This window comes from Anguilla rostrata, chromosome 12 (genome assembly GCF_018555375.3).
Source record: "Anguilla rostrata isolate EN2019 chromosome 12, ASM1855537v3, whole genome shotgun sequence".
Lineage (NCBI taxonomy): Eukaryota > Metazoa > Chordata > Actinopteri > Anguilliformes > Anguillidae > Anguilla > Anguilla rostrata.
The window spans coordinates 35,451,185-35,464,330 of record NC_057944.1 but is presented as its reverse complement, the minus strand read 5'-3'; the positions used below and the strand labels follow the sequence as shown (position 1 = coordinate 35,464,330).

At 57.1% G+C, this 13,146-nt stretch overlaps 1 protein-coding gene across 6 annotated transcripts in view; it reads right to left on the bottom strand.

Moving 5' to 3' along the window:
• Nucleotides 1–13,146, bottom strand: part of LOC135236213 (stromal interaction molecule 1-like) — a 50,489-nt gene that overhangs the window by 20,133 nt on the left and 17,210 nt on the right. For all 6 annotated transcript variants that reach the window (XM_064302450.1, XM_064302451.1, XM_064302448.1 and 3 more), the window contains 4 exons: nucleotides 13,140–13,146; nucleotides 9,533–9,647; nucleotides 8,078–8,189; nucleotides 7,855–7,970 (listed from right to left, as the gene is read on the bottom strand). The exon at nucleotides 13,140–13,146 is cut by the window's right edge and continues 124 nt beyond it. In XM_064302450.1, coding sequence (XP_064158520.1) covers nucleotides 7,855–7,970; nucleotides 8,078–8,189; nucleotides 9,533–9,647; nucleotides 13,140–13,146 — 350 coding nt within the window. The remainder of the gene's footprint in view (nucleotides 1–7,854; nucleotides 7,971–8,077; nucleotides 8,190–9,532; nucleotides 9,648–13,139) is intronic.

Here is a 13,146-nt window from a genome sequence, read left to right as displayed (position 1 = left end):
CCTGGCAGGACCGAACCCACGGCCCGCTCCCCCCCGCCGCCATTCCATACCGCCGTTTCCCCACAGTACCCTCTAACAGGGCTGTCGTGCGGTCGGTGTTGGCGCCACAGTAATCCCTGTGCCTGACTCTACAGGTTAACATCGTGCCTGACTCTACAGGTAAACATCGTGCCTGACTCTGCAGGTAAACATCATGCCTGACTCTGCAGGTAAACCCCGTGCCTGACTCTGCAGGTAAACCCCGTGCCTGACTCTGCAGGTAAACCCCATGCCTGACTCTGCAGGTAAACCCCGTGCCTGACTCCGCAGGTAAACACCATGCCTGACTCTGCAGGTAAACATCGTGCCTGACTCTGCAGGTAAACCCCGTGCCTGACTCTGCAGGTAAACCCCGTGCCTGACTCTACAGGTAAACATCGTGCCTGACTCTGCAGGTAAACCCCGTGCCTGACTCTGCAGGTAAACCCCGTGCCTGACTCTACAGGTAAACCCCGTGCCTGACTCCACAGGTAAACATCGTGCCTGACTCCACAGGTAAACCCCGTGCCTGACTCGCAGGTAAACCCGTGCCTGACTCTGCAGGTAAACCCCGTGCCTGACTCACAGGTAAACCCCGTGCCTGACTCTGCAGGTAAACCCCGTGCCTGACTCTGCAGGTAAACCCCGTGCCTGACTCTGCAGGTAAACATCGTGCCTGACTCTACAGGTAAACCCCGTGCCTGACTCTGCAGGTAAACACCGTGCCTGACTCTGCAGGTAAACACCGTGCCTGACTCTGCAGGTAAACATCGTGCCTGACTCTGCAGGTAAACATCGTGCCTGACTCTGCAGGTAAACATCGTGCCTGACTCTGCAGGTAAACACCGTGCCTGACTCTACAGGTAAACACCGTGCCTGACTCTGCAGGTAAACACCGTGCCTGACTCTACAGGTAAACATCGTGCCTGACTCTACAGGTAAACACTGTGCCTGACTCTGCAGGTAAACACCGTGCCTGACTCTGCAGGTAAACCCCGTGCCTGACTCTACAGGTAAACCCCGTGCCTGACTCTACAGGTAAACATCGTGCCTGACTCTGCAGGTAAACATCGTGCCTGACTCTACAGGTAATCCCTGTGCCTGACTCTGCAGGTAATCCCTGTGCCTGACTCCGCAGGGCCAACCCAACACTGGCGCAGGTTGCTAAGATACGCCGCCAACTGCCGCTACCGCTCGTAGCCCCGCTGCAGCTGCCCGCGTCCGTCTCCCCGACACGTCCTGACTCACGCGCAGCCCGGAACGGGGGGGGGGGGGGGAATAACGACTCCCACACATCGCGGGTACACAGCGGGCCACTAACCGGGCCGACACCGCCCCCGTCCGCGCCTCCGAGCCGCCAGGAGGAGGACAAACGGACGCCCAGCGCCATTTCAGCGGCTTCCCGCCCAATCAGCCTCGACGCTGCAGATCGGTCATTACGCCCACCGTGTATCCCTCCGCTCGACAGCCTGAGTCATAACACAAATTAGGACTGAGATTCCTCCCCCCCCGTGACGAGGCCGGGCCTCGCTCTGACGCACAGCTCGGGGGAACGACGCGTGCACACGGGCCGGATGACGTGGGGATTTAACAGAGCAGTTTACGAGCTGCGCATTAAAAACCTGGCAGTATGCCCCAGCTGCATGACGAGAAAATCACTGCCGTCCACATACAGAACGGTCATAAAGCATTTAATGTGTAACAAAATAATCTCCGCTAGGAAGCCAAACTGTTACTGTTACTACAACTTCCCACACACCAGAGTTAGAAAGCAAAAATGAAGGTTTGACGGAAAACAGAAAAGACGAAACATTCTCGGTTTCTGAAAATGACCGAGGCGGATTTGCCGGTTTTGTAAGACCAGACGACCGGGCGCAAACCGCACGGTCAGCATGTTCCCTGAGGCCCGTTAAGGAGGTCCAAAGTAACGCGTTTAACCACCAATTACACGGCGTGCACCGAGCTGAGACCGGCAGTGCGGTGAATGTCTAACTGCAGCGTGCCTGCAGGCGGTAACGAGGCCAATCATGTGAGCGCGTGCTGACTGTGGAAGCAGCGGCCTGTTCCGGGGGTGGGGGGGGGTGGAGGGGTACCGGTTACGGGCGTCCCGAAAAGCTGCTGAAGTCGAGGAGCCGGACCCAGCGGGCCCCAGCGGGACATCTGCACCCCCTCCCTGGGCCTGTCAGTTCCAGGCCTCCACCCAGCCCCCCCTCCAGCGCCCCGCCCCGCCCCTCGCCCTCCGCGGGGAGGCCAGCTGGGGCCAGTCTAAACGCGGATGCACAAAGAGACCTGCCAGACGCAGGCGCCCAAACCGCCTTTTCACTCAGAAACCCCCTTCACCTCCCCCCCATCCCTTTTCTCTCTCCCTTCTCCTCTGTTCACTCGCTCGCCTTTCTGTCCAGCGTCCCCTCCCTGGGCTTCACGCTGCGTAAGTAACCAGCGGGATACCCCAGAGAGGCTCTTCAGGGACCCCCCCAAAGGGCCGGGTCCCATTATGGAAGGGGACACCTGACACAGGCATCACAAAGCCAGAAACGTCTCCGTTTCCCCCCCTTTGATCTCAGACGGGGTCGTTTAAAACGCTCCTTTTTCGCACCATCTGCTGGCTGTTCGCCTCCCCGGCTTCCTGTCAGAAAAACGTGGCGGAGACACACGCGGGGGGCCTCGCTGGAGATTACCCACGCACCCACGCGCCCGCGCGGCTGCTAACGCAGACACGGACGTTCACGCCCGTAAAAGGCCGGCGTGAGTAACTCGGACGCGTCCGCCGTTCTCTCCAGCCCGCGGCGAGCCGACCAATCGCTGCGGGCCTCGGGTTCGAGTCACTGCCGCGGGCCCACAGTGCAGCGCCTCGCCCAGTCAGGGACTGGGCTGGGAACACAGGGGCCACCGCCTGACACAGAGGGACAGACAGACGCAGTCCCCCCACCCTGACTCAGGGAAAAAGAGCGGAATCAAGCACACCCAACACCGGTCAGAGAGTGACTCTGGAAAAAGAACCTAACCAAGCACACCCAACACCGGTCAGAGAGTGACTCTGGAAAAAGAACCTAACCAAGCACACCCAACACCGGTCAGAGAGTGACTCTGGAAAAAGAGCGGAACCAAGCACACCCAACACCGGTCAAAGAGTGACTCTGGAAAAAGAGCGGAACCAAGCACACCCAACACCGGTCAGAGGGTGACTCAGGAAAAAGAGCCTAACCAAGCACAAGCACACCCAACACCGGCAGAGAGTGACTCTGGAAAAAGAGCCTAACCAAGCACACCCAACACCGGTCAGAGAGTGACTCTGGAAAAAGAACCTAACCAAGCACACCCAACACCGGCAGAGAGTGACTCTGGAAAAAGGGCCTAACCAAGCACTCCCAACACCGGCAGAGAGTGACTCTGGAAAAAGAGCCTAACCAAGCCCACCCAACACCGGCAGAGAGTGACTCTGGAAAAAGAACCTAACCAAGCACAAGCACACCCAACACCGGCAGAGAGTGACTCTGGAAAAAGAGCGGAACCAACCACACCCAACACCGGCAGAGAGTGACTCTATAAAAAGGGCCTAACCAAGCACACCCAACACCGGCAGAGAGTGACTCTGGAAAAAGAGCCTAACCAAGCCCACCCAACACCGGCAGAGAGTGACTCTGGAAAAAGAGCCTAACCAAGCCCACCCAACACCGGCAGAGAGTGACTCTGGAAAAAGAGCCTAACCAAGCCCACCCAACACCGGCAGAGAGTGACTCTGGAAAAAGAGCCTAACCAAGCCCACCCAACACCGGTCAGAGAGTGACTCTGGAAAGAGAGAGTGACTAGGGCACGGGCCCAAAAGGAGACTCAGTGAATACAATGAGTCGTACTGTCAGACCAGGTCTGCCATTGGGGAAGCTGCCCCACGTGTGAACAACGATGGAGGAAAGATTTAAACAAAGCTTTTGCATTTTGAAAATGCATTTTATAGCCTATTCCGTGTGTGGGTTTCGCGTGCCGAGAATCGCTAGCCACTTGTCACTTGAGTAGAATCAGCAGCGCGCATCGCTGCCGTCGTGAACAGGAAGCACCCGCCCATACGTTGGGCGATTACACACACAGCCAAAACATTCCCCTGCAGTGTTTAACATAGTTTAAATGCTGACAATATCAGCTTTCAAAAGCCCATTGTGCTGTAGATACGCAGCTTAAAAAACAGCTTAAAATCTCCTCCCTTCCCCCACCCACACAGAGCAACACGTCCAGCGCGATCCAGACGACAGCTACGTGCATTCTCACATACGCTGTCATTTTTCCACACTGCTGAGGGCCAGGAAACAGAACCAGCTGCCAGACAGTTTCCTGTGACAAGCAGGCCATCAATAACCACATCAATCAGCACACCAAACACAGGGCTTGCAGTAACGTGGAGCTCTTCTGGAGGTGAACCACCCAGATTCCCCTAAAGCATTCCTGCTATGCCTGCTTGGGTGGGACTGCGGGGTTGTGGGGTTGCGGGGTCACGGCCAGCGCTGCAGGGGACAAAGCCAGAGTGGCAGCCTGCCACCGAAGAGAGTAGAGGAAGGGAGAAAAGAAGGGCCTTGTGTTTGCTGACCAAACCTGTGCCTGGGAAAGGGAGGAAGAGGTGGGAAAGAGTGAGACAGTGATGGGGGAGTGGGAGGAGGTGGCAGGGAGAGGGAGGAGGAGGTGGAAAAGAGTGAGGAGGTGATGGCGGAGTGGGAGGAGGTGGTGGGAGAGGGAAGAGGTGGTGAGGAAAGGGAGGAGGAGGTGGGAAAGAGTGAGGAGGTGATGGGGGAGTGGGAGGTGGTGGTGGGAAAGAGTGAGGAGGTGGTGAGCAGTGGGAGGTGGTGGGGGAGTGGGAGGAGGTGGTGGGGAAGAGTGAAGAGGTGGTGGAAGGGAGGTGGTGGGAGGGGAGGAGGTGGTGGGAAAGAGTGAGGAGGTGGTGAGAAGTGGGAGGTGGTGGGGATGGGAGGAGGTGGGGAGAGGAGGAGGAGGAGAGGAGAGGTGGGGCAGGGAGGTGGTGGGGAGGGAGGAGGTGGGGGAGAGGGAGTGGGAGGAGGTGGTGGGGAGAGGGAAGAGGAGGTGGGAAAGAGTGAGAAGGTGATGGGGGAGTGGGAGGAGGTGGTGGGGGAGAGGGAGGAGGAGGTGGTGCTAGCGGCTCCCGCCCTGCTAACGGCTCAGCGGCTCCCATAGCCGCACCTGCGGAACTGAAACTGAAAGCTGGTGTGCAGCTGCCGGGCGGGAGCACTGCAGTACGCTAGCGCTGCGCTACCGCACGGCTAACTGCACCCTTCCGCTTTCCCAGCGCCGTCTGCTTAACCCTTTGAAGAGCAGGTTTTTAGACTGTTTTTTTTTCCCCAAAGTCAGTGTTCTAGAACTCTATTGCTGTCAGTTGCCGGTAGCGACTGTCGCATCAGCATTAGAACGTTCAGTTACGAACACTCTAATCCCGTATTTGTGACATCACAGCTGAGAGTGCTGATGCATAAACGGGCTGTGCTGCCGTTTTGTGCACCGCACACAGACGCTCCATTCATGAGCACGCTGCCAAATCCTCACCCGCAAACCTGGCAGCCGTGAGCTGCGTGAGGAATGTGCTCAACGTGAGCTCACCGCACTTCTCACCGGCACGGTCCTGCGCTCCAGGGGAACGGTGCGGTCTCTACGGCGACGCCGAAGGGCCGACGCGAACGGCGGCGCAGCGGAGCTCCGCCCCCTAGCCGCGGCGTCCGTGGGAGTGGCCGAGTAGGCGATGACGCCGTTACCCTCCGCTCTCTGTTTCCAGGGGAAACCGTCATAATCGGCCGCGCGTTCTCTCTTCGAGCGGCTGGCGGATTAACGTTAATGAGATGCGCATCGTAACGAAGCCGCCCTAACGAGGGACTAACGAGCAGGCTCCCGCAGCGCTGGTCTGGCGGAGACAGAAAGCAGAAAGAGCACACGCAGGAACCCCGTTCAGCGAGTACCTGAGATTAACTGAAAAGCCGTTAATCTCCTGCTAACTGCTGCTATGGGAGGGTTAGTGGGGACAGAAAGAAAGCAGGAGGGTCTAAAGCTAAAACTGCTGCAAATCTCACACACCCACAGCCAGGAAGTGTCGTTTTAGGACGTTTTAAAACACGTTTGCCAACGTGTGGCTCGCAGTCACTAGAAATAAATTTACCACCCGATTCATGTGTAATGTGTGAGGGGTGAGCACACAATGATGTAATTTAACCTGTACATGAATGTGGTTTAAGTTCCCACAGCCGCTGTGGAATTAGTGTTAATGTTTGATCGCTCGCACGTCACTCCGTTCGGGTGGAGGAAATGAGGAGACACAAACTAGGGCACTGAGCCTGCAGCACGGCTGCAGAAATGAACGCGACAAGACGAGCGAGCTCAGGTCAGAGGTTGAAGGTCAAAGGTCACATACAGGCACGACACCCACACACTCAAAGGAGACTCTGAATGTGGCCCTCGTGAGGACCTCTCAGGGGAGGGTCTGTTGTCACGGGGAGGGGAGGAAGGGACAGAGGAAAAAGCCCCAGGCCACAGAGACGATGAGAACAGAACCCGGGCGGGACACACACCGGACAGCTCTAAGGGGGAGTCTGCACCCTGAGGTCAGGTCTGTCGGCTGGAGCTGCTCTTGTTCATTCGCTCCCCTGACAAACTTATTGGGAACATTTCACAGACGCTCATGCACGAACACCACCACTGAGCAGATGTGGGCTTCTGGCAGGAAAAGGGGGGGGGCGGGGTGTGAAAGGAAGTTGAGGCAGCAGCTGTAACCCTGCAGATAACTCCTCTCCCACAATAACATCCAGCCCAGCCCGGCACAGGGCCCGACACAGGGCCCGACACAGGGCCCGACACAGGGCCCGGCCCAGCCCAGTGCGCGTAGCCAGGGTGCGCGAGAGACACGCTAAGCGCTCTTTCTGCGCGCTCCAGCGATGAGGTCCCATCCACGCTGCACACGGTATGGTTTTCCTGCCCTGTTCAGCGGGCATGAATGTGCACTGCATACGGGAGTCAGCCACACCGCTCCGGAGGGGGGGGCCTCAGCCAGGGGCCCGGCTACCGCACCCGCCTCAAACTCCGCCCTCCGCTTCAGATCGCGCTTCGGACCCCGCCGAGACCGGTCCGCCATCCGTCTCACGCAGGGGCCCATTTCAGGGGCCGGGGCTCTACAGAGCTCCCATCATTTAGGAGCACATTACTGCCTGGGATGCATTAGTGCGCTCCTAGATTTCTTCCATCTTAGGAGCACGCGTGCCCCTGGGATAAAGTGTTAGCTTAGAGGCTAGCCCTGGCGGCGGGCATACAGGCGGCCGTTTGGTTCTCGAAATGAAAGCGCCCGGGTGGCTTCCCCGCGCTGTCGTACCGCGATGTGTGGGCCTCAGGAGGAGGAACCACAGGCTCCACAGGCTCCACAGGCCCCCCTGCGCTGCCACACATTAGCCTCCATTAGCCTGTCAGCGCACCACAGCGCCAGTCCCAGAGGTTTGTTTATGGAAGAGATTTTACTTCCTCTAACAGGGCATTCTCTGGAGGACATCTGCAGGACACGGCTAGCCGAATAACAGCTAGCGCTGTCCAGACTCCCATAGTCTCCGCCCCCTCCCCCTTTCTGAGTACACCACCCCCCCAAATTCTACCTCTTCAACTCAGCACCCACCTTCGACACAGAGATGGAACTCACTCAATAATGTCACACATTTGCAGCTCTCAAAAACACTGAGCAAAGAAATAAAAACGCTGGAACACTGAGTCTCCTGCACACAGTAGCCGCTGAGGTGAGGGAAGGTTCTGGAAGCCCGTCGTGCGGACGGACGCTGACCGGCCCGTCCGCCCGAGCGGTCCACTCACTCAGGGGCGCTCCGAACAGGACCGTGTCCAGGGCCTTCAGCTGCAGCTTCTGCACGTGGCTGCGGTCCAGCATCTTCAGAACGGACACGGTCAGCGTGGCGTTCTTCATGGCCAGCCTGGGGGGGGGGGGGGGGGGGGGAGGGGGTGAGAGACGGGGGGTTAGTGGGGGGGGGAAAGGAGGGTGGAGGGGGTGGATATGTATGGCGAGGGGGGGGGGGCTGACCTGGGCATGGCAGTGCCGTTTAAGTTCATCTTCCTGAAGGCCTCCTCGTACTGCGGCAGCTCCACGTAGGTGATGAGCCACTCCACCACCTCGTCCACCGTCCAGTTGTACACTGCAGAACACAGACAGACAGCGGGACGTGGTCACATGACTGAGCGAACCCGACTGCCTTAATCCAAAACCAATCGCTTCCCCACCCACCCGCACCCCCACGCACCTCATAAAGCACAGAGCAGGGAGACACACTCATCTCTCCACCGTCCCAGTCATCCCTCACACACACACAACCTCTCCTGATCTGCTCTTACTGAGCGGAGATATCAGCACAGAGGAACACGGGTCTCTCCTCTGCAGTGTTCTAATGCTCACCTCCACACAGGGGACTGTGCAAAACCACTCCACACAGTTCCACACTCACACACTCCACACACACACTTCCACACACACACTCACACACTCCACACACACACTGCAGAGTGGCACTATCATTCTGAAATCGACAGCGTGTATGTATCTCGTGTAACTGCATTCTCAAACTCAAATCAGCTGACCTGAGAAAAATGCTGTGTAATATTAAATCAGACATTCCAGGAAATCTTTCCTTGAAATTAGGTCTGGGAGACAGCCAGTGTCTCTTTCAGCAACACACGCGCACACATTCACGCAACCCACACAATCAGTCAAACACAGCACACATACTCGGCCAGCACACACACTCACACACACAGTCACACACACACACACACACACACACACACACACAGTCAACACACACACACACACACACACACAACATTCACACACACACACACACACACACACACACACACACACACACACACACACACACACACACACACACACACACTCATACACACACACAGAAAGCAGCGGCAGGCTCACACTCCCAGCTGAGCTCTGAGGATCTGCAATGCAGGGCAGTGCAGACACCCTGCCAGGAGAGCGTGAGCGTGAGAGAGCGCTACTGAAAGAGAGCGGATGAGGGGGGTGGGGGGGAGGTGCTGCTGGCAGTCAGAGAGAGAATGGGGGGGGGGGAGGAAACAACCGCTCTCCCCCTCTACCAGACTGCAGATGGTGCGGTTCGTGTCCATCCATACAGCAGCATGAGGAAGCGCTGCACCTCTCCCCTCCCATTCACAACGGCTGGAGCCCTAACCCTAACCCTAACCCTAACCCTAACCCTAACCCTAACCCACTACAGAGGCTAAAGACCCCGGCATTCAGACCGCCAGCGAACCCACAGGGAGAAACAACGACATGAACCCAAACCTCTGCTCAGCAGGCGAAATTTACATACATTTAAATATCTGCATTATAGTGGAATGTGTGTGTGTGGGGGGGGGGGGGGGCTGTACACTGTAATCCGGTAGCGCTGGCGCTTCTGAGCAGGTCCGAAGGCCAGCGGGGGAGGGGGCCGGGGGGGCCGTACTGTACCTTCAGATCCTTTCCAGGCGTTCCACAGGTCCTCCACGCTGATGAACTGGTCATCGCCGTGGAAAGTGTTGTGCTTGGCCTTGGGGTCGTGGTAGTTGAGGTCCTCCCTCAGGAACTGTGGGGCGAGAGAGAGAGAGAGAGAGAGATGGGTGGGGGGAGTTAGGGCGGGGGGTGACACAGGTCACACACGGCCAGTCCCAGACCCATCCCACAAACCAGCACAGCTCACGAAAACAGCTCAAATGTCAGGATGCCCATAAACACACACAAGCACACAAACGTACACACGTACACACACACACACACAAACACGCACATGCACGCACACACAGACGCACACACACACACAAACACGCACATGCACGCACACACACACACACACACAGACGCACACACACACACAAACACGCACATGCACGCACACACGCACACACGCACAGGAAACAGGCAGGAGAGTGTAGACTGATAGCAGGATGACGCTGGACAGACTGATAGAGATCAAGGACATTACATTCTGACCAGGCTGATAAGAGCAGCAGTGAGCGCTGTGTGGCTCTGCTCCGCCCTCTTACTCTACCTCAGCGTGCGCTCAGACACATGCACACAGGAAACAGATACTTACACTGCACTCGCACAAGTCTTACATTTTCACTACACGACACTTACATTACACTACCCACATTTACACTAGACTTACATTTACATTACACTACGCTTACATCACATACTGGCAAACCGTATGCAGTTCATCATTCTGCAAGTGTGCGTGTGTGCGTTTGTATAAAATTTAGTGCACAGCTCCACTCCCACGGCTCCGTGGAGCCACAGGAGAGATCACAGGAGCCGACACACGCCAGAGCTTCAGCCGAAACTACGGGTCAAAGCTGCCGTTTCTACACAGAGGCTCGCTGGCTCGGGTTCGAAACGCCCCCGCAAACGCACTGACGCACCGTCATGCTAACAACGCACACACATGCTAACAGCGCACACACATGCTAACAGCGCACACACATGCTAACAGCACACACGCCTGCTAGCAGCGCACACACATGCTAACAGCGCACACATGCTAACAGCACACACACGTGCTAACAGCGCGCACACATGCTAACAGCGCACACACATGCTAACAGCGCGCACACATGCTAACAGCGCACACACATGCTAGCAGCGCACACACATGCTAGCAGCGCACACACATGCTAGCAGCGCACACACGTGCTAACAGCACACACACATGCTAACAGCGCACACATGCTAACAGCGCGCACACATGCTAACAGCGCACACACAGCCCCACATGCAGGTACGAGCACACACAGGTGTGCAAAGTCAGGGCACGAGCGATGCAGCTAAGGCTAGCACATCACACCGATCATCAAGCCTCATAACGGCGGGAATCTAGACTCCTTCCACATTTCCGTTACGAGGATCCCGTTCCCGTTCCTGTTAAACCGGCTTCCCCGCGGTCACACACGCGGTGCGAGCGTCGCGAGGGAGGGAGGCGGCGGTTGGGAGGGCAGAACGCGAGAAGTGGTGTTTTGGGGGGGGCGGAGCTCGATAGCGGAGGGGTGTTTGACACTGCTATCATTCTGATTACTCAGCACTTCCTCACCGTGGGAACGGGACACTAGCGCCAAAACTGCGCCGCAAGCGAAACCGGGGGGGGGGGGGAGGAAGCGACCGTGACGACCATGACAACCACCCCACCCCAACCCCCCCACCCCCTCCGGCTCAGCGCAGCCACACCTGGCAGTCCGGGACGGCGCACTGAAAGGCTACCGGGGACTCATCTTACCGACCGTGACCTTTGACCTTCTGCAGGAATGTCTGCTGCGTGGAGACGTGAGGGAGGGGCCGGGAAAGAAGGTGACAGAGCACGAAGGCGAAGCCGTTACCGCCAAGGCCACACGGTCCAAAACGCCCGAGCCTGGACTCCCAGATGACCGAAGGCCAGCGGAGATCCACAGGTCACCAGTCCTCCGCTCAAGACCCCGAGCGGCAGCAGGTTTTTGGCCGCAGCAGGAAGAGGACGGTTTTGTGGCTCATGATCTAAATCTCCAACAAACACCAGAGGAAAGCCAGGAGCAGGGACCGATCTAATCTCTGGGTCCTAGAGGCATCGTCTGAATCTGATTAAATGAGTTCACATGAGCACACTCCAAGCTGCTTTCACAGGAATGAGAGCGTTCGGCTAGCCTGGCACTGGTGCTGGTGTGAAGGTTGCGGTAGAGGTTAGGACAGGAGTAACTGGTGTTGTGATGGTGTGAAGGTTATGGTAGAGGTTAGGACAGCAGTAACTGGTGTTGTGATGGTGTGAAGGTTGTGGTAGAGGGTAGGACAGCAGTAACTGGTGCTGCGATGGTGTGAAGGTTGTGGTAGAGGTTAGGACAGCAGTAACTGGTGCTGTGATGGTGTGAAGGTTGTGGTAGAGGTGAGGACAGGAGTAACTGGTGTTGTGATGGTGTGAAGGTTGTGGTAGAGGTTAGGACAGGAGTAACTGGTGTTGTGATGGTGTGAAGGTTGTGGTAGAGGTTAGGACAGCAGTAACCGCTCTCTTTATAAAAGGTCCTGGGCAGTCTGCCCCTCTCTTCCGGAGCCCAGGTGTGAGGAAGGCGCTTTAGTCGCGGGCCCGGGGCCGACTCTGAGGGGGATTAGCACGCGCGCTACGCTACGCTACAGGCCGGTCGTCTCCGGACCCGGGACGGGGTCACCTCTGAGCGTCCTGAGAAAGGAGACCTCCGGGCTGAAGCCAGGGAGCGCCGGCCTTTTCGGCACCTCGGCGTAGGAAAACAGCCCCGCATTCACACCCCCAGCGGCCCGCAGAAAACCTCCGGGCTCTCCTGTTACACCGCACCACGCAGCAACCTTTTTAAAACACACTTCAGCTGGTAAACACGGCCAAAGAGCCGGCTTGACCCCGCGCCAGTAAATAAACATCGCCGGACTAAAAATGCCGTTGGCTGCAGTTATGCGTGTCCACTGCAGGCCAGGAAATGAAGCCCGTATTTTTTAATATGAAAAAAAGCTGGAGAAGGGATTTTAATGGTATGTTGGTAAGGCAGGTGAGGAATGCTGAGCATGGGGAAACAGCCTCTGAGGCAGCCAACAGGCCCCACTGGTCCACGAGGATGTGCAAGTCCATTTTCCAAGAAAATTACGCAGCCAAGGTCATATTACCCAGCATGCAGTGCTGAAGCTGCCAGATGTGACAGACAGTGATAAGCATATTCTCTCTGGGGGGGGGGGGGTGGGTAGATCTACCCATTCTGACATTAGCAACACCCTCCATAACAGCAGGATGCAAAAACACAGAAGAAGAAAAAAACAAACTCAAAGCAACGCACACATATGCAGACACACATACCAGTCATTTACCAACAACTGCAAACACACAAACAGTTCTAACTCATCTTGGGCCTTTGCCCCAGTTCAACACACAGAATACTGGCAAACGGAATTCTCACTGATGCAACGGGTTACAAAAGCTTTGCCGATTCCCAAACGGCTTGAGTGGGCCGTGTTTGGACAGCAGCCACACCCCCCTCCCCACCCGCCCGCGTCCCGCCCAGGCTTTCGGACGCCCCCGTCCCGCGCGGGGACTCACCCCGTCC